This window comes from Gracilinanus agilis, chromosome 1 (genome assembly GCF_016433145.1).
Source record: "Gracilinanus agilis isolate LMUSP501 chromosome 1, AgileGrace, whole genome shotgun sequence".
In the NCBI taxonomy this organism is placed as follows: domain Eukaryota; kingdom Metazoa; phylum Chordata; class Mammalia; order Didelphimorphia; family Didelphidae; genus Gracilinanus; species Gracilinanus agilis.
Window position 1 is genome coordinate 363,833,089 of NC_058130.1, and position 26,798 is coordinate 363,859,886.

At 37.1% G+C, this 26,798-nt stretch overlaps 1 protein-coding gene across 2 annotated transcripts in view; it reads left to right on the forward strand.

Moving 5' to 3' along the window:
• PLPP1 (phospholipid phosphatase 1) overlaps positions 1-26,798 on the forward strand; it is a 132,762-nt gene that overhangs the window by 20,516 nt on the left and 85,448 nt on the right. Inside the window, exon 2 of one of the 2 annotated variants that reach the window (XM_044663938.1) lies at positions 23,558-23,712. The exons of the other annotated variant lie outside the window; for it this stretch is intronic. Within the exon in view, the coding sequence (XP_044519873.1) occupies positions 23,558-23,712 (155 nt within the window). The remainder of the gene's footprint in view (positions 1-23,557; positions 23,713-26,798) is intronic. 2 annotated transcript variants of the gene reach the window in all.

The following is a 26,798-nucleotide window of genomic DNA, read 5'->3' on the forward strand; positions in this document are numbered from 1 at the left end:
ACTCATGCACAGTGAAGAAAGTAGAACCAGAACAACACACATGATTATAGTAATGTAGATGAAGACAAAGGTAAAAAGAGAGATGCAAGACCCACTCTTGGTTCTAGAGAATCAGTGATAAAATATATTTTCTCTTCTTGGTTGGGATATGGTTCTTGTGCCGTCATTATGTGGGTTAGCTTTGTTTAAGATAAATTTAATTTAAATTGGAGACAGATAGGTGGCTCAGTGGATAGAGAGCCAGGCCTGGACCTCCTGGGTTCAAATCTGACCTCATACTTCTTAGCTATGACCCTGGGCAAGTCCCTTAACTCCCATTGCCTAGCCCTTATCCCTCTTCTGCCTTGCAACCAATATACAGTTTTGCTTCTAAGATGGAAGGTAAGGGATTAAATTTTTTTTTAAGTTTAATTAAGTTAGTTTTGTTTAATTCGTTTTTCTTTGTTCCAAGCATGGGCTTTATGTATGGTATAGGTTGGGAAATAAGAATTAGGTAAAAAGCAAAAGACATCAATAAGACTTTTTTAAAAATGGAGAGAAGAGGGGGCAGCTGGTTGGCTCAGTGGATTGAGAGCCAGGCCTAGAGACAGGAGGTCCTAGGGTCAAATCTGGCCTCAGACACTTCCTAGCTGTGTGACCCTGGACAAGTCACTTAACTCCCATTGCCTAGCCCTTACCACTCTTCTGCCTTGGAACCAATACATAGTAGTGATTCTAAGATGGAAGGATTAGAGTTTAAAAAAAAAACAGAAAGAAGACCTTTATTTTTTGTTCTATTTTTTTGTTCCCCGTGAGGATCACAGCTCATTTTGAATCTTTCTTATAAAGCTGTGGATAAACACATTACCAGATTTTCATTTGTTTTCTCAGTTCCTGGCAGACTGTGGGCAACCAGGTACTGAGCCATGAGCTTCAAGGAGATATTCTGTAACAAAAATCTCTGTCCTCTTTTTATATAGACATTTGGAAAACCAGGTTACATATATGTGGTGTGAGGCATAGAGTTTATAAGGAGGCACCTTTGATTTGTATTGAGTCATTTAGTGACCTGATGGTACTGTTTTGCAGCTTTCAACGATTGGAATCTTAAATTAAGTTTGAATGAAATTTTTTATGGAGCTATGGACCCCTTGTAGGAGGAGCTTTTTCGATCATAAGTCAGAACCCTTGACCTGTTCCTAAATTAATCTTTTAGATGTATGTTCCTTCATTTCATGTATTCTATGCTTCTGTCAAATTGGACAACTTTCTGTTCCTGAACATTCCCTATGGCTTTTGCTCACACTATTTTTTGTTGTCTCAAATGTCTTCCAAGGCCCAACTCAAAGCTTTCAGTGGTTACAAGATCTAAGACCCTCTCATTTCTTTAGATTCTATTATAACTTTGTGTGAAGGACGTAGTATTAGTATTTTTTTACAAATGAGGAAACTGAGGACAAGAGAAATTATGACTCCTCCATTGTTACACAGTTAGTATGAAATAATTATACCTCTAGTCTAGGTCATTTGACTCCAAATACAGTGCAGTTTTTAGGACAGAACGCTATTTCTCTATGACCTTTTCCCTTGTATTGTAAAGAGTTTGTAGGCATCTTTTCTCTCCCCTACTGGGATGTAAATTCCTTAAGGATGAGGACCCTTCATCATTGCACTTTGTAAATCACTAAACACTGAATATAAACATTTGTTAAATGAATGAATATGTTTTGTGGATCTCCTGGCCTTCAAGATGGCTTATGAGAAGACTCATTAATAGGCATTTTTGAGAAACATGGAATTGGTAGTTTTTTTCCCCTCCAGATCTGATTTCATTGGTTTAAAGAACTTCATTTCCTTTTGATGGTTAGGAAATGTCCTTTACCAATGCAGATTGCCCCTCCACAGATCGTAGGGAGTTGCCCAGGATCTCATAGCCAGTAGGTGCCCAAATCCAAGAACTAAACCTTCATGACTAGGAGTCAGGATCTTAGTCCTCTGCACCAATCTGCTACCTGTATTCTTGATGGTACTGGCATAAATAATGGCATGGCATACTTTTATGCCTCCTCTTCTCCCCCAATTCTTTCAAGTGGGTCGATTTGTTGAATTACTGCTAAAGTAAGAATTGTATTTTCTTTTGGAAACAGACCTCATTATAATTTGAGTTCTTGTTTCTGGGCCAATTCAGTTGTCATAACTTCAGACTAGACATAACTAGTCCATATAAGTATTTTAAAAATACTTTACTCCAGAGATTTAAGCTATTAAAAGCACTTGATTGCAGGCCTGGATTTTAATTGGCAGTATCTTTTTTTATTTTATTGTAGCTCCTTTTTTAGGGGTAGAGATAGAGGAGAATTTAGTTTTCTCAAGTCTTTCCCATGCATATTCTGAGTATTGAGAACCTATAGCATTTTTCTACCCCAAATTGCAAAATCAGGCAATCTACATTCCCTTTTCTCTTCTTCCTGCTCCAGGGGAAAAAACTGGTATTAAAAAGAAAACAAAACAAACAAGCCATCAAGGGAGAGTTTTTCTTTTCATCCTGGTAGCTATTCTTTTTTAAAAATTTTTCGAGATTAACATGTTGATACTATTTAAAAAATTCATTTTCTGACATTTTGCAATCCACATTCCCTCTTTCCCTCCTACTCTTCCTCCTTTCACCTCCCCGAGAAGGCAGGAAATATGATATAGGTTTTATGTATGTTATCCTATAATATATATTTCCATGTTTGTCATGTTTTGAAATAAGACACATCACTTACATTAGAGAAAAATTCATGGAAGAAATAAAGTGAAGAATGGTATGCTTTAATATGCATTTGGACTCTATCTGTTCCTTCTCTGGCAATGGATAGCTTTTTTTATTTATCATGAGTCTCTTGGAATTGTCCTGGATCCTTACCTTATTGATAATTATTGTCATTCACAATTGATCATCATACATTATTGCTATTATTGTGGACAGTGTTCTCCAGGTTCTTCTCATTTCCTCTGCATCACCGTATGAAGTCTTTTTTTTTTTTTTTGTGATCATCTTGTTTGTCATTCCTTCACAATCATATACCACAACTTGTTCAGCCATTCCCCAACTGATGGACAATACAATAACCATTTATTATTATAAATTAAATACTTTGGAGAGAGATGCTAATGTTATATAGTATTATTATTATTACTTAACATTCCCCTTTAGGAGTTGACGTTTTCATGAGAGAGACAACATTTAAACCACTATGTATGGACAAGATAAATTCATTGTAAACGGAAGGAATCAACTGAAAGGAGATATGATCCAAAGTGAGGAAGGAGAGGCTGATAGAGGTCTACTTACTGTAGATGTTATAAAGGTAGAAACAACAGGGTTATAGATGTGTAGGGTAAGTTCTATTGAGTGACTGAAATGGCTTTGTGTTTGGGTGCCTGGGAGGATTTAGGGTAACTCTTGACAGTTATAGGGTATTTGGGAAGAAGAGCAGAAGCTTTTGGAGAAAACAAAACAGTGATTTCTGTTTTAGATATGTTGAACTTGAGATATATTTGGGACATCTTGTTTGAGATGTCTAAGAGGCAATTGGTTATTCAAGATTGCAGCTTAAGAGAGAGGTTGGGGTGAGATTTATAAATTTTGGAATCATCTGGATAACTGAATGAATGGGAGCCAGTGAGATCAAGCAAAATAGGATCGATGGAGGAGAGAAGAGGGTCCAGGACAGATCTGTGTCATGAGGCTGTGAGCCACACCTCGAGTTCATTTTGACAGAAAAGCCAAAGAAGATATTGGAATTGCTTTTGACAATAGTCACCAGCATCAGAACTGAGCTTATCAAACTTGAATAGGATGGACCTCAAAGGAAGGGAGAGGTTGTTGAGTGATAGTAGAAGAGGAGAAGGGTCCAGAAGTGGCAGTGGGGAGCAAGAAGTATTCCAATTCCCCATCCTGACCAGTGAGTATATTTGGGACATGGGAGACTATTTACCTCCTTGTTCAGATTGGGTCCTGAGGCAGGAGACTATTGCAGTAGTAACAGAGTGCTCAAAAGAGGCCAGAGACCTCCACAGTTGTGGATGTAGAATTAACAAGAAGGAGGGGAGGGGGGAAATAGGGTATGATTGTGGACTCCAGTGTCCTGAAAGGCGGCAATGGCCTTAGGCAGAAATAGGGTCATTTAAAGGAGGATGGGCTGGGGAGAAATTGAGTTCCATTTTGGATATTTGAGTTTGAGATACCTGTAGGGATGTCCAGCAGACAGTTGGTAATGAAAGACTGGGGTTTAAGAGAGTCTTTTATGTAGAAGTTACCATTCGTATCAGTGGGAGCTGATGAATTCCATTAAAGGAAATTATTTAGGAAAAGATGAAGGCAAGTTCATTTCAACTCTTGATCTCCTGATCAGATGCTTTGCCTTGGTGGGAATGGGGTAGTTTAGCATCAGGTTTATATTCAGAGCTCTGGTAAGATGGTATCCTGTTTTTAACCCACCTACGGTTATTTGTTCCATGGTACACCCCTGAAGGGCAATGTGGTGGGACAGATTTCAAATTAAAAAACAGTATCCCTGGGTTCTGCTGTTTTTCCATTTTTTCTGCAGTATTCTTTTCCTACACTTAATGCACCAACCCCAGCTTTATTGTCATGTTAAGGAACCGGGGCTTCAGACTTTGTAGCATTGAAGAATGAGTGGAAGCTCGGTCTAATAATACTTTTTCTTGTTAATCAGCTGTGCCACCTTAGGTAGAATACTTCATGTTTTGTAGCCTTAAGTTGCCTTATGTATATACAACAAAAGGATTGGACTAGATAATTTATCTCTATTCCACCTCCAGGGTGCTATAGTTCTGACCATCTTCTTCAGGTGCTCTGGCATCACTTTGTGAGGTCAGCTCTCTCTGACAGACCTGTCACCAAAATGTTGAATTTGGGGGGAGGGAGGGCAGCCAATTCATTGGGCTCAAAATAATATAAAAAACCTTGATATATAGTATAAAGGGAATGCCACACATTTGTTTAACTCTTATATGTTAGTCTCTTCGCAAGAACCACCAGAAATCTCACAGCTCTTTTATAAGTCTTCTTTTTTCTTTTTTAAAACAAAATGCATATACAAAAGACAAATTCCTCAGAGTTCATATCATTCTCTTGTCTGTGCTGTGATACTTCTTAAGGAATAATTTTTCTGACCCTCTACTAGCCTAGAAGAAAGATGTTAAGACTGGACAAAGATGATAACTTTCCTAACTTATTCAGGTCACCTCTTTAATGGTCTTGTCAGCCCTGTACATTCTGGCAAAACAATTTCTTGTGTTTTAACTGTCAGAATGTGTTCTGTTTATTCCCAGTGCCAGTATTTAGCCCATTACCATGTAAACAGAGTTATAAGTCTGAAATGGATTTACTGCCAAAACTTCCTGTTCTCTACTGCTGCTATATATAGTAAGTCAGAGAGTTCTGCCCAGGAGGCCAGAGGAGTTTGAAGTACCTGGGAGAAAGGTTAACTAACTTTCATACTGTATAGCCCCACTCACTTGCTGCTTTTTGCCTAAAGAAACCAGCCTGGAAAATTTGCTACTGCATGTGATCTTTGCCTGGTTGGAACAGCAAGGGAGCAGCTGTTGCCATGAAGGGGTGGAAGAAATTAATGTAGCCTGTGGCCAGTTGGCATTGTTTCAGCATACTTTTTCTCTGGGAGGAGGCGCAAGAGATTGATTTTTGATTAAAAAAATTTTAATCTGTAAATAAACAGCATTAGTTGTATCTTGGCTTGTGTAGAAAGAAACCTAGGGAGATGATGGCAAAAATGACTTGCCCTTCCAGGTTTGGCTTTTTAAAGCTCTATTTAAAAATATATACCAATTTATTTTAAGTGTCTGACAAACTGTTTTAAGACACTGAAGACTTTTGGAAGGTAATTCTCAGTTAAAACCACAAAACGTAGAACTTCTTTAGTAAACCCCACTTATCTTATATCCAGACTGTTCTTTTCTGCCATTTGTTACCACTTTAAAATAAAAATTAAAACTAAACACTTTTTATAGTATAACTATACAGCCAAAGAGATAATTTTGAAGGTAGTGGCTAGGGTGTGGGTTTTTCCAAAAACTTTGTCCTTGTTCCTCAATTTTTCTATGTATCTTGAGAGTTAATTTGACCTAAGTGGCTTTGCCTTTTACCTCTTTGCTGATGACTCAAATATAGTTTCAATTCCAACCTCTCATCTTATATCTATTTTGCTCCCTTCATCCTGTGTTGTTCATTATCTTTTAAAATTTTTGTTTTAAACCCTTACCTTCTGTCTTAGAATCAATACTGTGTATTGGTTCCAAGGCAGAAGAGCAATAAGGGTTAGGCAATGAGGCTTAAGTAAATGGCCCAGTTCATACAGCTGGGAAGTGTCAGAGGTCAGATTTGAACCCAGGATGTCCTGTCTCCAGGCCTGGCTCTCTCTCCACTGAGCCACCCAACTTCCCTGAATGTTTATTACCTTTTAAGAAGATGTTTTATTGGTGACTTAAAAGAAAACCATCCCTGTTACTGCCCAATATCTCTTCCCTTAACTGCCCATCCCCACTACACCATAATGATGATAGAATAAAAAAGAATTAAGGGAGACAAGCATCAACCCATGTGGTCATTCAGAAACAACTTTCAACATCAATTCCCTACCTTGAAAGTAGTAGCAACATTGGAAATGTGTGGATTGTTTCCGAAATTGCACAAATTGAACTTAAACTCCTTGTTCTGGTCAAATCTTTCCAGTAATCCAATCGTACCAGTTTATCCAACTTTATTTCCCTAAATCCTCTGTAGTCAGGCTAGTGTCTTTGCTGATCCCCAACATACCTGGTATGTTGGTTGGCAAGATATCACAGGGAGATGTGGTATTTTCTTTCTTGCCATTAAGTCCTACTGGAAATATCTGGGTGAGGACATAAAGGTTCAAAGACGTTTTGAACACTAAACTCTGTTCTGGTTTCAAAAAGGTGGAAAGAACTTTGTGTGCACAAGCAGTATACCTTAAAAATGTGAAATGTTTGAATTTTTTCTCTCCTGGTTGTCAGATGGCATCAGTGTGGTGAATTTTTGAATTTCTGATTATTTTCTGTTCTACTTCTTTTTTTTTTTAATAAACATCATAACCTTGTTGAAGTGATATTTTCATAAATATTTGAAATTTTAGTTAGTACTGTTTAAGAGCATTCAAAACTTTTTAAGTTCTACTGTGATTAATAGGACTGTGGACAGTTGCCAGGGAATTGATTCTGAGATCCATAGCCACAATTTTCTCCTCTTTAGTTTTGTTGGAGGTGAAAGTGCAAAGCCTGTGACACAATTTGAATTCTTGCTCATCCTAAGGTCTTGAAGAAAGTTGAACTCTCAACCAAGAGCACATAAGAAATATTAAATACAATTCCCCAGGTTTCATATAATTTGCTCTAATTGATTAGTAAGTAGTTAAATGCCTACTCAGTAGTAGGCACTGGAAATAAAAGTACAAAGAATGAAATAATCTCTACTTGTAGGGAACGTACATTTTATACACCTATGTATATACCTATTTCTAGGCGATTTTAAAGGCAATTATAAAAAAAAAAAAACATTTTTGCTGTTTGGAAGGTTGTCACTTCTGGATTCTTTCCCTATCAAAATGAAATAAAAAGAGCACATTAGATCTGGTAATTGGGTTAAGTTTCTGTCTCTGTCACTCTATCTTGACCTTTGGGCAAGTCACTTAACCTTTTTGGCCTCGGTTTCCTCACTTGTAAAAAGAAAGTTTTCTAGTAGCTGCTGACCTCTTCTGGTTAACTTTCTTTTCTCCTGTGTATACCTAGTACTTCACCAACTATAAAGACTCCAAATCCTGTCCTCCCTGCTCCCCAATTCCAGAAGTTCACCAAAACTAAAACTGAGTGATACAATAAGGAAGATTTTCTTACCAAAAACTTTTTTCTTAATCAACAGAGACTCTCAGTCATAGCTTGGTGGTGTTGGGGGAGCCTTTGAATCTCTTAATAGCTTTATTTTTTATCATTTGGAAATAAGTGTGCATGTGTACATATTTGTGGGTCCATAAATATAGTATTTGGGGTTCATATTTTTCATGAAATATCTATCACCTTCTTATTTCCTTTGTAATAAAGAGTCCAATTACTGTTCTTTACAAAACATTTGATAATATAATAATTTGGATTTACAAGATCTGAATGAAGTATATCCTTAATTTTGACAAAACTCATATGTTCATTGAAAAAGAAAATTCAGTTCATATATGTCTTGTTGACATATTTGTTGAACATATTTTATAATAGGCCTGGAAATGAATGGGGGAGGGAGGAATGCTTACTAAAAATTCTTTCAAGGAAGTGATTTTTTTTTAACAAAACAAGCAATATATAAGATCAAGTTGCAATATGAATTTCCACATTTTGAGTATGAATATAATTGTATGAAAGAAGTTGCTTGTGGTTTGATTCAGAAGGCAGTAATCTATATATTTGTTCTATAGTGAACTCAGCAGAAACAATCATTGGCAAATTTACTAGCAATTTTTCTTTTCTTCAGTAAATTTTGAATGGGTTTTTTTACTTTTTAACCATCTGATGATCTTTGAAGACGGGGGAGAAAACCATTTCTGTTCAGAAATAAACATATAACTAGTGATTAGCAGGAAGATATTCATATGTTTCTGGAAGGAATTTGTAATGCCTGTTTCCAAAGAAAGCAAGAAAAATATTACATGTGTCCTTTTCCCCCAAAGATGTACTTTGTCCAACTGAATTGGACACCAAATAAAGAGCCTTCATTATATGCAAAATGAATGGCAGTTTCTAAAAACTGCCCAGGTAACACATTATGGTATTAGAGAACTGAAAATGTTTGCTAAAAGTACCCTAGCTGCTTTAAAAAAAAAAAAGGCAAAAATGAATGCGTAAAAGCCAGCTTTTTACATTCTCCATGAGTCAAATTTCACAGTAGTATATATGGATTTGATATCAAATAATGTATATTTAAGTAGATGTTGCTATTACTTAGATATGTTATTGTTTGTAAAAAAGCAACCAAGAATCTCCCAAATAAACTCAAACACACTTAACTCTCCCTTCCTCCATCTATCTATATCTATCAGTCTATCAATCTATCAATCTATCTATCTATCTATATCTATCTATCTATCTATCTATCTATCTATCTATCTATCTATCTATCTATCTATCTATCTATCTATTTATCTAAGGATCTTGATTTTCTCATGTAAAGTTAGATTGTGGGGATTATTTCTAAGATCCTTTCTGGCTCAGAAATTCTATTATTTTTTATCATAGAGTTTTTATATTTTTATCTTAAAATCTTTTTCATGGTTACATAATTCATGTTTTCTCCCTCCCCTCATCCCTCCCCACTCCTGGAGTTATAGTTTTAGAAATTAAGGCCCATTGGACACTTGGTGATTGGGACTCAATTATTCTAACTTATGGTCTACTGTGCCCGATGATTTTTGTAGATTCTATGAACCAATTCCAACAAATCTCTTCCTGTGGTTCCCAGACCTATTTAGACCTAATACTCTGTTGAATTCTCTTGTCTCAGTTTCTTCATTAGTAAAATGAAGGGTTTGGATTAGCTGGTTCCTGAAGGTGCCCTCCAATTCTAAATCTACAATTCTCTGTCCTAGTTATTTCCTGAACTTGGCCCACTGATGAGACTCTAGGAAGTAGAGAGTGAGAGAATTCAACCTCAATCTTTTTTGATTATGGTAATTCCTCTAAAAATTTATCTCATCAAAACAAAGTCCTACTATCTTCATATTTCTCTAATTTCTTTAGTTTTAATTCTCCATCTTTTAAAATCTTAATCATTTGTCCTTGTTTCCTGCCAGAGGAAAGCTGAGTTGTGTTAATATATAGTTAAAAGTTTGAGGTTATTATTTTTTTTTTGCCAAGGAAATCTGAAGTTAGCCAAAGTAATATCCTTTTGCATTTTGTCTAATTAAAAGGAACCACCCAGCTAGACTGATCTTCCTGTGTGGCTTTACTTAATGAAAGAGAGTAAGGAGAGATTTTAAAATTCCTAAAATTATGGTTATTGACATAGAAGTAGTTGTTACTGCCTTGTGTTTTACCCCCTACTTTAAACTGGTGACCTTGAAGAATGGTTTTTACTCTTGCTTTTTGTCTTACAGTATATTCTGGAATAAAATGTGAATTAAAAAATGATCTTACAATTTTTTCATGTTAAGCTTCAAGCCAGTTTTTACACTCACCTGGCTTGAAGCTCAACATGAAAAAACCCAAGATCATGGCAACTGCTCCCAGCACTTCCTGGCATATAGAAGAAGAAATGAAAGCAATGTCAGATTTTATATTCTTGGGATCAAAGATCACTGTCACGTAACATAACCATGAAATTTAAAAGACGCTTGCTTCTGGGAAAGAAGGCTATAACAAACCTGGACAGCATACTAAAAAAACAGTGACTTTACTTTAATGATAAACTTCCATATAGTCAAAACTGGTTTTTCCAGTAGCAATGTATGACTGTGGAAATTGGACTATGAGAAAAGCTGAGCACCTCAGAATCTATGGTTTTTAAATTATTGTACCTACAGAAGGTTTTTGAAGAAGAGTCCCTTGGACAACAAAGAGATCAAATCAATCAATATTTAAAGAAACTGATTCAGATTATTGTTAAGGTTAAAGTTCTCTGGTGACTGAATCTTAATTTATATGTTTTTATTAAATAATTTTTAAAAAGCAGGTCAGAAAAAGAAAAGGTACCAGCTAAGTATGGCCAGCTGTTCCTTTTGCAAGCCTCCTTCCCTAGCTGGCTGCAACACCTTCTCAGCCAGACCTCAGGTCCTGGGGTGTTCTCCTAGGCAGCCACAAAACTGGGGCACCCCTAGCTAGTGTTTGCCCACACTGTCACTCTCCTAGCCACCTCCTCTCCCTGTGGTTCTGAAGCAAAATAGCCTGACTTCCTTTCCCCAGTCCAGTTTTATGCTCCTTATGATGTCACTTTTCTGAGCCTCCCTGATTTGTCAGACTCCAACCTCAGTCCAGATCAGAGATGGGTCTTCTCAACTCCAGGAGTCACCCCATTGTCCTTAAGGCAGCTGCCCAGCATCAGAACAGTGTATCCCAGCATTGTAAGGAGGATTTCACCCTTTGCCTCAGAGAGTCAAGTTCAGAGTGTCAGAAGTAAGATCCTTTTTCTTTCAAACCCAAAGTTGTCTTGACAGGCCAGTTTGTAGCTGCACCAGCATTAGAGTGTATATTCTTACACCTTCTACAGTGTTTACCATTTCCATTATTTTTCTATCTTTGCCACCAATTTTGGGTGTGAGACAATTTCAGAGTTGTTTTAATTTGCCTCATTATTATTGATTTAGAACTGCATTTCATGTAGTTGTTAACAGTTTTCTATTCTTTTAAAAAGTTTATATCCTTTCTCTTGAATCAAACTCAGGATCTGGAAATTTTTAAAAGTGTTGTTAGTTTAAAAAAAAATTAGGCTGCCTTAATTATTTTAATAAGGGGCTTTCACTGAGTGTAACTCTGCAGGACATACCTACTGAGACAGAGTTGGTTCCGATCTATATCTTTGTTGGGAATTCTCACACTTAAGAGTTCTAATGTGTTGAGACAAAAAAAAAAAATCACTGATCCTTCATTTGTTTCTGTGGATCTGTACATCCATTAAGAACAATTTTCTTTCGTGAGAGAGAATATGGGAATCAGTTTCCCTTTTGCCAAAGATTTTGTAATGGTCTGTGTGCCCCAGAGATTATATTTTTGTTAGGTACCATATGGATGCTTATGGATTCTCGAGATACTCTGGATGCTTGGTACAAAGTTCTAAGGATGAGAGAGAGCACAACTGTCTTAATAGCAATATCATCTCCGAACATATGCAAAGTAGGCACCAATATAGTAGATACCTGACATTAATAGCTAGCTTTAAAGAGTTAGGGTGGAACAATTTTAGATGATTTTCTCTTTTCTTTCTAGTAGGCATGGTGAAGATTTTTGGAAGAATCTTCATATCAGGATCTGATGACTGATCCTTTGTGAGGTCCTCATTTTCATCTTTAAAATTCTGATCCTTGTTTTTATTAGACAGCTATGCTTTGCCCATTGCCTTGGGCTGATTAGTATTAATAGGATAGAATTTATCCCGCCAGTCTCATTGTAAAAGGAGTGAGACTTCCTTTTGCTAGAAGTATTCTGCAGGCTTGAGACCCATGTGGGTGTAGGGTGCAGGGTAGTTCAACGGGATTTGGATCTCACCATTCCCGCAGGAAAAAGAAGATGCTTCCAAATAGCTCTCAGACCTGGCAAACAGCAGCAGTAGGGAGGTCAGGATGGGAGCCACAACTCAAACTGCAGTGGCTTGTGGACAGCAGAAACAATAGGAAGCTTCTAAAGCTAATCTGTCCTTAAAAATTGCTCTACAACTTAGAGCGGAGCTAGGGTCCTATAACTCCAGACTTCTGGACACCAACAATGTAAAATTTAAATTAATATCTAATAACTCCAAGTGTTATATTTTATAAAGTTTATTAATAATCACTTGAAGTAGAAGAAATAAAAAGAATAAAAGTAAAACCTGAGTAAAATTCTCCTGCCTCACCCTACCTCCAAAGCCTCTCCAAGAGAAGAGAGCAAGGGCAGAGCTACACAAAACTTATATCCTCCCTACATTAACATGTAATGTGAGAAGGAACATGGGAAGCTGGGAAAGAAAGTGCTGGGGAGCAAATCCTAATTATATAATCCCCCCCTGTGATTCCATTGGGAAATGAGCATGTAGAAATCTCCCAGATTTACATGCCTAGTTTCCCCAATGAATCAGTACACATAACCAACTTATATTTCTAAAAATCTTTAACTAGAGGTACACATAACATTGCACTTCCTAAGGGGAAATCACAATAATTTGGGAATAAGAGGGAAATAAAAGAGAAAAAGAACAAAACTAATGATTGCTAGGCACATCGACAAAAAGCCAATTGACAAAAAGGCAGTCCTCTTTGGCATAAGAGTGTACATTCAAAATAAACGTGTTCACTATAATAGGCCAGCAATCTTTAAATCTTTACTAGGAGACAATGAAACTTTTACTATGATTCTGCTTTGTAGTAATTTGAAAATTTGTATTAGCTGTTAAAGAAGGTAAAGCTAATCCAGTAACTTTGATTAAATGAACCAGCAAAATTACTTATAACAAACTGGTTCTTATCTTTTTTCATTCATTCTCCTTTATTTCATATTTACTAATAAGAGCTCTTGAATTCTCATATTTTTGTTAGGAAAAAATATACTCTTAAGAGACTACTTGCTGTTTCATTCTGGGTTTAGTACTTTGGAAGACAGTTAATAAACTTTTATTTTTAAATTATTCTAGAAAGGACCTTATAATCATTATAGTGGATTAGCAGATGAGTTTAGAAAAAAATAAAAAAATTTCTATATACTGAGAGTGTTTCCCCCCCCGGGTAATAAACTTAATTTAACATCCTGGTTATACAATAATGAAGCTATTCATTGTTGGAAAGAATTATAATGGATGTAAAATGGAATTTTTTCCTAAAGCAATTCAGAGTTTCTTTGTTATTTATTTATTTATCCACTTATTCATTCATTCATTCATTCATTCACTCATTCATTCATTCATTTATTTATTTATTTATCCATTCAGTCATTTATTTATTTATTTATTTTGCCGAGTTTAATATTTTTTCTTCAATACTTGTTTTCTACTCTGTGGCACTTGAGGCTCCTGATCACCTCATTTTTGCAAACTCTTTTTAACTTCTCTACAACAATAGACTGTCTTACTTTTCTTTTTGTGACTGTCTCTTTAATGACTTCATCTCACTGTAGTGTTTATTTAGCCTTAGCCTTCCATTCTTATCTCTTTAAATTTGTTCTTTCAGAAATCAGATCCATTATTAGGACTTTGACTGTTACTTCTATACAGATTACTCATAAATATATATCTAGTTCAGACTGCAGGTTAGAGTTTTCCATGATTAATAGTCTCATATATTCATATCTGATTCAAGAGATCCAAGACTGAAGTCATCATCTTTGTGTATAAACCAGCTCCCCTTTGAAGCTTCATTAGAATTATTTTTTTCTGAGGGCAGCTAGGTGTCTTAGTGGATGGAGAGCCAGACCCAGAGATGGGTTCATATCTGGCCTCAGACACTTCCTAGCTGTGTGACCCTGGGCAAGCCACTTAACCCCCATTGCCTACCCATACCACTCTTCTGCCTTGGAACCAATACATGGTATTGATTCCAAGATGGAAGGTAAGAGTTAAAAAAAAATTATTTTTGTCATTCTGCAAATGACACTATTTTTTCTTTTTCTTTTTTCTTGTAAGTAAAATTTTAAGTCCTAAGATGGACTTAAAATTTTTTAAAAATTTATTTTAATTTAGAGTATTTTCCCATGGTTACATGATTCATGAAATCTCTCCCCCCCAATTTCTTTCCTCCCCCCTCCTGAAGCTGACAAGCAGTTCCATTGGGTTTTACATGTATCATTGTTCAAAACCCATTTCCATGTTATTCATATTTGCAGTAGAGTGATCTTTTAACATCAAAACTCTAATCATATTCCCATTGAATGATGTGATTGATCATATGTTTTTCTTCTTCTGCGTTTTTGTTCCCACAGTTTTTTTTCTGGATGTGGATAGCGTTCTTTCTCCCAAGTTCCTCTGGGTTGTCCTGAGTCATTGCATTGCTGCTGGTAGAAAAGTCTGTTACATTCGATTTTGCCATACTGTATCAGTTCCTGTGTACAATGTTCTCCTGGTTCTGCTCCTTTTGTTCCGCATCAGTTCCTGGAGGTCATTCTAGTTCACATGGAATTCCTCCACTTCATCATTCCTTTTAGCACAATAATATTCCATCACCATCAGATACCACAATTTATTCAGCCATTCCCCAATCGATGGACACCCCTTCGTTTTCCAATTTTTTGCTACCACAAAGAGTGCAACTATAAATATTTTTGTGCATGTATTTTTCCTTATTATCTCTTTGGGGTACAAACTCAGCAGTGGTATGGCTGGATCAAAGCAGACATTCTTTTACAGCCTTTTGAGCATAGTTCCAAATTGCCTTCCAGAAAAGTTAGATCAATTCACAATTCCACCAGCAGTGTATTAGTGTCCCAATTTTGCCACATCCCACCTAACATTTATCATTTTCCTTTGCTATCATATGGCCAGTCTGCTAGGTGTAAAGTGGTACCTCAGACTTGTTTTAATTTGCATTTCTCTAATCAGGAGGAATTTAGAGCATTTTTTTCATGTGTTTATTTATAGTTTTGATTTCATTGTGGCACTATTTTTTCTGATTCCAAACTTCGGAATTATCATATATTTTATTCCCACTTCTCATCTAGTCAAGGCCTGTCATTGATGTGTTAAAAAATTTCTATCTATCTTAACTAATCTCATATTATATTTATTTTATTAGATAACCAATTTTTCTTTCTGGGACTGATTAGAGAGATTTAATCTATTCTTTTCATTTTTTTTTTTTTTGGTAGACAAAGAAACTCAAAGTCAGCACAGATAAAATGATTTGTTCAAGATTATACAGCTAAACTTACCTACCCAACAATATCTTTTGCTTCCATTGTCTATTAAAAACTTTAACTCTAGCCAGGGGTTCTTTCTTTCTGTCTGTGGAACACCCATGCCTCCTGTGCCTAATTCATTGTTTCTCCAACATGGCATCTCTATTCTGCTTTCTTTTTGTTCTGCCTACCCTGTTTATCTTTTATGGTCCAGTTCAGTTCTGGCTTCTTCCTTGAAGCCTTCATTGTCTATTCTAGCCCATATTGGTCTCTTTTTTCTGTTTTATATATGATTTTCACCAGGTATTTCTGATTTTAGTTCTGTCCCTCCTATGAAGTATCTACTAAAAATGTCTACTATTGTCCAAACTGCCCTGAAAGGCACAATACTTTTGGACTGAGTTGAAATATTACTGCATATTCTAGACTGAGCTTTGCAAAATAAGAAAAACAACAAAAGCATAATAACAAGTAGATATATTCCAGATAATAATAATATAAAGCATAGCTTCTTAATATTATACTTAAGTGTTACCTAGCTCCTTTAAAAGACTTATATTTGTATTTCAGAATAGTCTTTGCTTCCTATATAGTATTCAATGTATTTCTTCCCTTCTCAGAGAACATTCCACATGAGAAATAGTATTTGTTTGAAGAGGGATTAAAAAGGCATCACTTTTGATAGTTGAAAGAAGTCCAGAAATGTGCAGTGGGTAACACCTGTGGATGTCTCACCTCCAGAAGGAGGAGAATGTATATTGAGGGTGTCTTTTTATATTTCTTTTAAGTCCCACTTGATCTTTGTAATTTTGTTACATTTACTTTGATTTCTTGGGGTGTCATTGTTCTTTTCATCTTACATTCTTGTAGACACTGTGAATACACTGTAGACACTAACTAGCTGTGTGACCCTTGGTAGGTCCCTTTTACTCATCTGTAAAATGATCTGGAGAAGGAAATGGCAAACCACTTTAGTAACTTGCTAAGAAAACCCCAAATGGGTTCATCGAAGAGTTGGACATGACTGAAAAGGACTGAAGAGCAGCAATTACGGTGTATATTGTTTTCTTCTTTTTTTTTTTTAACCCTTACCTTCTGTCTTGGAGTCAGTACTTTGTATTGGCTCCAAGGCAGAAGAGTGGTAAGGGTAGGCAATGGGGGTCAAGTGACTTGCCCAGGGTCACACAGCTGGGAAGTGCCTGAGACCAGATTTGAACCTAGGATCTCCCCTGGCTCTCAATCCACTGAGCTACCCAGCTGCCCCCTGTATATTGTTTTCTTAACTTGGCTTACTTTACTCTATATCAGTTTGATAGATATTTACATACTTCTTTATATTCATCATGCATATAATTTCTTATAGCACAGGGTTATTCCATTATATGCATATACCACAGTTTGTTTAGCTATTCCACAATTGATGGGCATCTACTTGTTTTTCATTTTTAGCTATTATAAAAAGTGCTATTATAAATATTTTGGAGTATATAGGGCCTTTTTAAAAAATTCTGTGACTTCTTTGTGCTTCAAACTCTGTAATGTAGTATCTGTTTCAAATGCTATAGACACTTTAGCCATTGTATTTGCATAATTCCAAATTGTTTCTAAAGTGATTGTATCGTTTCACAGTTCCACCAATGATGTATGTGTGCGTATCTTTGTATGCCTCCTCCAATATTGAGTACTGCTGATTTTTGTCATTTTTGCCAATTTGTAGGATGTAAGAATTCTTTTGGTTTACATTACTCTTTATTATTTGTGATTTGAAGCATTTTTAAAATGTGGTTGTAAATACTTTGCAGCTCTTCTTTTGAAAATTATCTGTTCATATCATTTGACCATTTCTCTTTTGGGGGAATGACTATGAGTTTTATATGTATTTATATTTGTTGTTTATATTATGTTGGATACCAATCCCTTGTGAGAGAAATTTGATACAAATATTTCTCCCTTCCCCCCCTACATTCAAACACTTCCCTGATGATCGTAGATGCATTAATGTTGTCTGCAGTCTTTTCAGTTTCAGGTTCTCTTTTCTGCTGTAAACACAGTATTATATTCCTTCAAGTTCCTTAATCTTTTTTTAAGGTGGCCTGGCTCTTTTCCCCTCACCTCTGATCTCTTCTCATTTGGTATTCTTCCTCATTTTCTTGCCTGTCAGCTGGCCCTGTTTTTTAATTTTTAGATTTCATTTTTGTGTTTCTCCTTTCCAAAAAGCAATTTCTTTCACTCATTTATCTATTTCCTCTTTGTTTACTCTAAACCCTCATTCTTTTATCTCTATATCTGGTTTCTCACATTTCTCTGTATTCTTCCTGCACTCAGAGCTTCCAAGGCATCCATTCTAGGTCCTGTTCTCTTCCCTTTTTGCCACTGCCTTGTAGGGCTTTTCTCAGAAATTCCTCTTTTCCGTTGTACATCACTTAAAAAGCAATATCAGTTATTGCAGATAGAGGACACTGCCTCTGTGGTAGGTCCCTCTTCTTCTATGTCCCTGATTATATAACCCACCACTGATCTATGCTGCCTCTCCACCTCCTCTCCTCTCCCCTTCCCCCTCCTTCTCCCACTTACATTTCCCTGCAAATCTCCCTGTTTCTTTGCTTTCCTACTCCTCCAAGTGGAACCCCATGTCCCACCTCCAAAGTTAAGGACTCTTTTTCCCTTCTGCTCCCCACTCCCACTCCCATCACCCTACTACCATGTAGGCTTTACTCTGAGACCACAGAGATAACCTCTCATTGCTAGCCCATCACTCCTCTATCACTCTGCTCCTCTTCCTGCTTTTCATGTACCCTTCTGTGTTGGAATGTAGTTCCATAAAAGAAGCATTCACCTTGTAGGTAGGCTATTTCTGGTTTCTATTCATAATACCCCACCTGCCTCTTCTTTGCTGCTACTTCTACTAGATTTTTGCTTTTACCCTATCTTCTTGTTTACATTTATTAAGAAGTCTCTAACTGCTGCCCTTACTGACCTTGCTACATTTATTCACTCCCTTTGCATTTCTCTTATTTTGAGAGGCAAATAATCTCTTCCATTCCAGTTTTCTTTCTAAAAATATTTCAAACTCTTCATTATTATTGAATATACATCACTTTTTGTTTCCAAGTTGAATTGTTAAATTTAACCACTGTGTTTCTTTTTTGGGGGGGATGGAGAGGTGATCTGTGAATACTTTTCATTTGGAATTTCATTTTCTATATTCAGAAGTTCTTTTTTATTATTTCCTTCTTTATAGTAGTAAGCTTTTTTGACCTGTGGTAGTCTTCTGGGAGACATTATGGTGTCTCTATGTAACCTGTCTCTGAGTGAGATTTTGCTTGCATAGTAACCATACACACACACATACATACATACATACATACATACATACATAGAAACCCTTTCCCTCTTAGTATCAATTCTAATACAGAAGAGCTTCAAAGACTAGACATTTGAGGTTAAGGGACTTGCCCAGAGTCATAGAGCTAGAAGGTATCTGAGGCAAGATTTGATCCCTGGTCCCCTGGACTCCAAGGTCTGGCACTTTATCTACTGTGGTATCTTGCTTCCCTGAGCATATTTTCTTTTAATATTATTGATTTTCGCTTCTCTTCTCCTAAGTAGTTTTTTACTTCTGTGTATTCTCATTCGCATTCTGTTGTTTCCTTGATTCTTTGGTGAGGCTTTTGCCATCCTAGATTCAAAATTTTCCACTTATTATTTTTACTGAGCAAGACATAAATCCTTTTAATTCTCATTTCTCTTTTAAACTAGTCAGGAATAGCAGTTTATGGTTTTGTGTTTTCTTCAAATTCTAAAAGATCCTTTGTTTCTACAAGGATCATTTTCCTTTATTTTTCAGTCTTTGCTCATAAATGCCTCAACTCGTTTACTAGCTCTAGAGACCTTATTTCCTTCTGTAGTTACTAATTTTTCCTGTGAATTTATTTGTTTATATTCAAAGTCTTTGTGTTTTCTTCTTGCTGAAATCTTTGGTACTTTTGGTGTTTCCTCTTATTTTCCTTATCATTCACTTCCCAACTTCCTCACCTCAGATTGTGGTATCCTCGGGTTCTGAATTTTGAAGTGGCCCAGCCTTCTCCCCCAAATGGACTTCACAATTGATCAGCCTGTGACCCTCTCCCAAGTGCCTTTGGAGTGGTCAGCACTGTCTTCAGCTCCATGTGGTACCCTCTCCCTCATGCTTGGTGGAGTGCTTCACTCTCTGTTTCCCACCCCTTCCTGTAGGGGGATTCCCCTGTCTCGCTGTTTAGAGCTTTGCAGCACTGGGGCTTCTGTGTCGCAGTCCCTGGAAGACTTTCATGCCTGTGGGGTGCGGCCAGGCTGGCTTGTCCAGCAGGGAAAGAGGGAGGTGGGGGATTGGCTCTGAGGTGAGATTGTTTGAGATCCTTGTATCTATTAGTGCAATCTCCTTACCCTAGTGTGGGGGATGAGGGGAGAACTGCTGAGGAAACTCTTTAAAAACATTTTATATTCTGTTGTGTCCTGGACCACAGAGATAGCTGAAATCACCTCATTATCTTTGGCTCAGATTTTCTTTTTTGAGGAAGTTTGAGAGGTTGTGGGGATTGAGGAAAATACTTTTGTCTTATTGTTCACCTGACCCAGAAGTTAAAATATGATCTCATTTTTATCATAGTAGTGCTGTGAGTTGAGTACTAGGAAACTGAGACAAACAGAGGGGAATTGACTTGCTCAGAGTTGTACAGCTATTAAATGTCTGAGGCTGAATTTGAACTTGAATTTTCCTAAATTCAGGCCCAGCACCATCCACTGTGCCTCCAACTGCCTGCATATTCTGAATAGATAGAGGAATCTTAATATTTGTTGAATTGTTGAAAAAAATTTAAAAATCCTTACCTTCTGCCTTAGAAATAATACTGAGTAGGGGGCAGCTGGGTAGCTCAGTGGATTGAGAGTCAGGTCTAGAGACGGGAGGTCCTAGGTTCAAACCCAGCCTCAGCCACTTCCCAGCTGTGTGACCCTGGGCAAGTCACTTGACCCCCATTGCCCACCCTTACCAATCTTCCACCTATGAGACAATACACAGAAGTGCCTGTGCCAAACCAAAGAGAGGTATAGGCTTAGGGCAATTGGGGTAAAGTAATTTGACCAGGGTCATACAACTAGGAAGTATTTGAGGTCCAATTTGTATCCAGACCCTCTGGTCTCCACAGCCTGGCTCTCTAGCTCCTGAGCCACCTAGCTGCCCCAAAGTTGTTTTTTCTCCATCTTAAAAAATATGCTTATATTATCAGTGCTTGTAGTTGATTATCATAGGAATTATTTCAAAAGATATATTAATTTCAAAAAACAAGTTGTTTGAGTATTCAAGTTTCTTTTTTAGTGTTGTTTTTTCTTAAAAATTTTTCTTTTATTCTGAACTTAAACACTGAAGAAAAGGCATTTCCACATGCACAGTAGAACACATAAAGAGGATTCTAAATGAACCTGAATATCTATTCTATAACACTTCATTTTTAAAAAAATGTGTAGCCTGTGCCATATTTTTAAAATATCGTAGTTGTTGCTTCCTCTTTCTTATTAGTCTTTCTTACACAAGTGTTATAGTAGCCCCCCTGCCCTCTTTTTTGGCATCACTATTTATTTATTTGTTTAAAAAGTTTTTTTTTTAAAAACCCTTACCTTCGGTCTTGGAATCAATACTGTGTATTGGTTCCAAGGCAGAAGCGTGGTAAGGGCTAGGCAATAGGGGTTAAGTGACTTGCCCGGGGGCTCTCCTAGGAATGGATGTTGATAGATGGGAGAGTGAAAAAAAGAGAGGGTCTGGGGGATGACTCCTCCAGCACTCCCTTGGGACCGAATATGTACCAGGAGACTTTAAGGGAGTGTCACTCCAAAACTGGGTGACCTAGATGGTCGTGCCACCCCTCAAGAGTTGGAGTCAACACTTCCCTACAAGAGAAGGGATGTGGTACTCCAATCTGATCCTGAATAAGGATGGGGTTCACTCAAGCCTCCCCTTGAGGTCGGTTAATTTCACAGCTGGTAGTCTGGATCCAAGATGGAGGCTGCTTGACCAAGCTGTGGTTCCCCTTTCCCTTGTTGTCTCTCAGGCACACAGGAATGCTATCTGACTGTCAAATGGCTTTTATTATTCACAAATCGGGAATTGAGGAAAGGGGTTGAGGCAGAGGGATTTTTGGGGTGTCCTCTTCACTATTCCTATGGGGTCCATCACTTAGGCAGGAACCCTAGTAGTTCCAATTCCTAAGCTTTTCCCCTACTTCCCCTTCTATTTCTATTTCTATCCTTTTCCTATAATTGTAAGCATTGCCTGAAAAGGGTCTCTCAGTAAGGACGGGTAATAAGTGAGGGAGTCTAAGAGATTGCTCCCAGTGGAGTCCAAAATCTTAGTTGACTGTGTGGTCGTAGTCTTGAAGGCTGAGTTGTGTCGAAATGGCTGTGATCAGGGAATCAGGGTTTCAATTTCCAAGAGAAAGATCCTCAGCAAGGCCTCTGGACTGGATCAGAGCTGGGTTTTCTGCCTCCTCTTCCTCCCAGCCTCTCAGCCAGAAGACCACTCTTCTTCCTTCTGTCTCTAGGCCTGGCTCTTAATCCACTGAGCTACCCAAGTGCCCCACCCCCATTTTTTAAAATTAAAATTTATTATTATTATTAATAATAAAAAATAAACTCTTACCTCCTGACTTGGAATTAATATTGAATGATAAGGGATAGGCAATTGGGGGTTAAGTGATTTGCCCAGGGTCATATAACCAGGAAGTGTCTGAGGTCAGATTTGAACCCAGCATCTCTCATCTCTAGGCCTGACTATCCACTGAGCCACCTTGTTTCTGGCATCATTATTTCTCCCTCTCCTTTGCCTCTCATTAACAGAGAGGTGGGGAGGAAAAAAAAAACTCCTTATAATTATGCAGAATTGAACATAGTGACCATGTCTAAAACTCTATGTCTCTGCACCTTGTGCCTGTCACTTTTCTAGCATTTGGTGGTAGTATATCATCCTAGGTCCTCTGGAGACATGGGTGGTTGATCAGAGTTCTTTAAGTCTTTTCAAGTTGTTTTGAATTTATGATGCTGTTCTTGTACAAATTGTTCTCTTGGTTCTATTCATTTCATGCTCTCTGAGATTGTCAGATTGTGTGTTTTTTTAAAAAAAATACTGCCCATTTAAAGATAATCATGATTTTTTTTTAACCATTCATGTTACTTTGCTCATTCATTAGGAGCTTTTCTCTTGATGCTCATTCCCCTTCTCTGACTTGTCTGCCAACTTTCTTGGAAACATTATTTTCCTGAACATATTTAGACCCCCACAGATTGCCAGATACTATGTTAGATGTTGGGGAGACAGAGCAAAAATGAAACAATCTCTCCTTTTAAGGAGCTTATTACCTTCTCTTGGGGCAACAACAAAATAGATACCAAGTAAATAGGAGGTGATTTTTTTAGGGGCAGTAGTGTGAGCTGGGGGATCAGGAAAGGCTTCCTTTAGAAGGTGATTCAGTTGAGGTGAGCTCAGAAGGACAGAGGGAGCTCTAAGAAACAGAAGGGGGGTTGGGTTGTGGTTGGGGAGTTGATTCTAGGAATGGTGTCTCAAACACGGTGCAAAAGGCTTCTATTTAAACATATATGATAGCACTTTACATTTTTCTTAGCTTAACTTCTTGATATACCAGTCCTGGTCCCTTCTGCAATGGGCTTACTTTATCACTAGACCTTAAATAGATTGAGAATTTAAGAAAATTTTTTCCTGTGAGACTGAGAGAGGGTATGAAGATGGTATGAAGGAAAGCTGCTGACCAGAGAATGCTGCATGATAGTAGTTAATATTGCCAGTTAATGCCCTTGGGTGTTATGAGCAAAGGGAAGAAGGGCTGAAGTTTACATTCAAGTAAAAGTATATAGCTCTTTCTTCCTGATGATGGTGCTTGCCGATGCTTGTGAAATGAATTGAATTTAACCATGTGTGTTTTTTTCCCTTCCCCCACAGCTGCCATGCCCTTGATTGTTCTAAACTTGGCCAAAATAAAGCCATATCAGAGAGGCTTTTTCTGTAGTGACAACAGCATCAAGTATCCGTACCATGACAGTACCGTCCCATCCCCTCTCCTCTACGCAGTGGGGTTCACTCTGCCCATTTCCTCTGTAAGTAACTAATTCTATAGGTAGTGGTGGGGATGGTGATGATGATGATAATGGTGATGATGACGATGATGATGATGATGATTTGGTGATATTGGAGGAGGAGGAGAAGGTATGAAATTGGGGATGGGCTAAGTCCATAGTTTTGACTTGATTAAGATTGCTTTATTGCTTTAGTTGAGCCCTTGATTGAGGAGACCCACTCCCATAGACCTGTCCACTCATTTCTCTATGGAAGAGGAATTTGGAGATACAAATTAATCTGTCAGTAGAGAGCCAGTTAAGGATTTATAGAATGATAGACCTAGAAAGGGACTTTCAAGATCATCTCATCCAAATCCCCTTTTTTAAAGATAAAGAAATGGAAGTCCTACGACTAGGGACATACTTAAGATATTACAACTAGTTAGTGGCAGAGCCAAGAGACTAGAGTCACTCATTTTTGATATGATTATTAACACAACCACCTGAGTTGTGCCCAAACCAGATTAAAATGTAATTGGGAAATATTTAGCAAAATAAATAAAAATACAGTTGAACATAGATAATGTTAATATGTGGCTTTCTGAGTTAGTATGCTTTTATTTTTTCTTCCCTAAAACACTTAAAGTTGAGGATTGGGAAGAAAGTGCTTTTTATTTGAGAATGAACATAATACTCCAATCTTTTCAGTTGAGAGAATGTAAATAGAACCACTGTCCCAGAAGGCATCACCTGTCTCCTGTCTGTCTAGTTTGCAAAATGAGCTGACCTTTCCTCATGTTAAGTAACTGGAACTTGTCTTCCTTTTAAGGAAGTATCTGCCACCCATATTCCTTCATTTAGTCATTGAAGATTGAACAAAGTCATTGTTTCTCTTTTTTTTTCCTATTGCCTATTCTAAGATTAAGAGTTGAAAGTAACCTTTGAGATCATCTAGTTCTACTGTCTCATTTTGCAGGTGAAGTAATTTTGTCTTTCAAAGAGGGAGAAATTACTTGCCAAGGAAAGAGGTAGAAACAGAGCTAGAATTGAAGCCCAAGTCTTCTACTCTGAATTCAGCCTGCATTACATGATACCTGTCTGTTTTATTCCTGGGATAGAGAAGAGCCTACCCAGCACCTAAGAGTAGCCTCTTAGATGCTTTCAAGGTCTAAGTGGTTGCTGTTACCTTTCTTCACCACTGACCTTTTTCTGGCATTTTATTCTTTCTTTTGCAGTGGCTCAATATTACATTCAAATGGAGCTGTAATCTCATCGATTGGATGTTAATGATACAGGTCACAGCTCATCTATGCTAATCCATTCTATGTCTTTTGCCCACTGAGTTAAAAAGGCCTTGGGGCATCAGGATTAGGGCTGCTAGTATATATACTATGTTTTCAGTGTAAAAACTGCCTGTTTAAATGGTGGGGGGTAGTTCTCATTCTTGTTATTGTATTTTTTTTTCAATTACATGTAGAAACAAGTTTTAACAATTGTTTTCTAAAATTTTGCAATTCAGATTCTCTTCCCCACTTTTCTTCCCTGACATGGTAAATAGTCTGATATAGGTTATACCAGTGCTATCATGTAACACATATTCCCAGATTCCTTGTGCTGTAAAGGAAGATGCATATTACACATATAAGAAATCCAAGCTTTCTTTTAGAACTTTCTAAATAATCTTTTATGGAGTCCCTCAGAAATCTCTAATATATAGTCTGAAATAGAGGACCCAATCTGTTGTGACATATTTAGAGTGTCTAAAAAAGGATTTCAATGAATATATTTTCTATAAACTATTATTTGTTGCCTTTCCCGTTCCCCCACACCCCACCTGAATTCAAATCTGTTGCTTCTTCCTTCTTACCATTGGGCATTGCAGTTGATCTTTTACTTTTTTGGAGGGGGGATAATGTTTTATTTTTTCCCACTTAAATGTAATTATAAATTTTGCTATTAATTTATTTTCTAACATTTTGAGTTCCACATTATTTCCTTCTCCTTTCCCTTTCCCTCTCCCTGAGATGGTAAGCAATTTATTATTGGTTACATTTGTGCTATTAAACAAAATATATTTACATATTTATCATTTTATGGAAGAAGACACAATTAAAAGAAGTGAAGAAAATAAAGAGTGGTCTGCTTTGATCTGTATTCAGACTCCATCATTTCTTTTTTTTTTTTTTTATCTTAAAAATTTTTTTTTCTTTTTTATTGCCATGCAAAACACAATTCCATATTGGTCATTATTGTAAGAGTGAACTCATACATAACAACCCCCCCTCCCATAAAAACATAAATACACTGATGTGAAAGACGACTCCAATATTTCTTTCTCTGGAGGTGGATAGTATTCCCCATCATAAGTCTTTCAAGATTGTCCCAGATCATTGCATTGCTGAGAGTAGCCAAGTTTTCACAGATAATCATCATCCAATATTGCTGTTACTGTGTATAATGTTCTCCCAGTTCTGGTTATTTCTCTCTGTGTCAGATCCCGAAGATCTTTTCAGCTTTTCTGAAATTGTCTTTCTTATCATTTCTTATAGCACAATAGTATTCCATCACCATGTACCATAGTTTGTTCAGCCATTCCCCAATTGATGGAAAATCCCTCCATTTCCAATTCTTTGCCACCACAAAAAGAGTAGCTATGAATATTTTTGTACAAGTAGCTGCCCCCCCCCTTTTTTTTATCCTTATGGGATACAAACCTAGTAGTGATATTGCTGGATCAAAGAGTGTGCTCAGTTGTTTTATCGCTCTTTGGGGCATAGTTCCTAATTGCTCTCTAGAGTGGTTGGATCACTTCACAACTCCACCAATAATTCATTAGTGTCTCATTTTTCCTACATCTCCTCCATTCTTGTCATAGGTGTGAAGTGATCATTGTTAATTTGCATTTCTCTAATCAATAATAATTTGGAGCTTTTTCCCTATTTTAAAAAAAATTTATTTAGAATATTTTTCCATGGTTACATGATTCATAACTCCCCCCCCCCCAATCTCTCCTTCCCCTCCCAAAGCTGAAAAGTAGTTCCACTGGTTTATATATATAGCATTGTTCAAAACCTATTTCCATGTTATTCATATTTACAGTAGAGGGATCTTTTAACATCAAAACC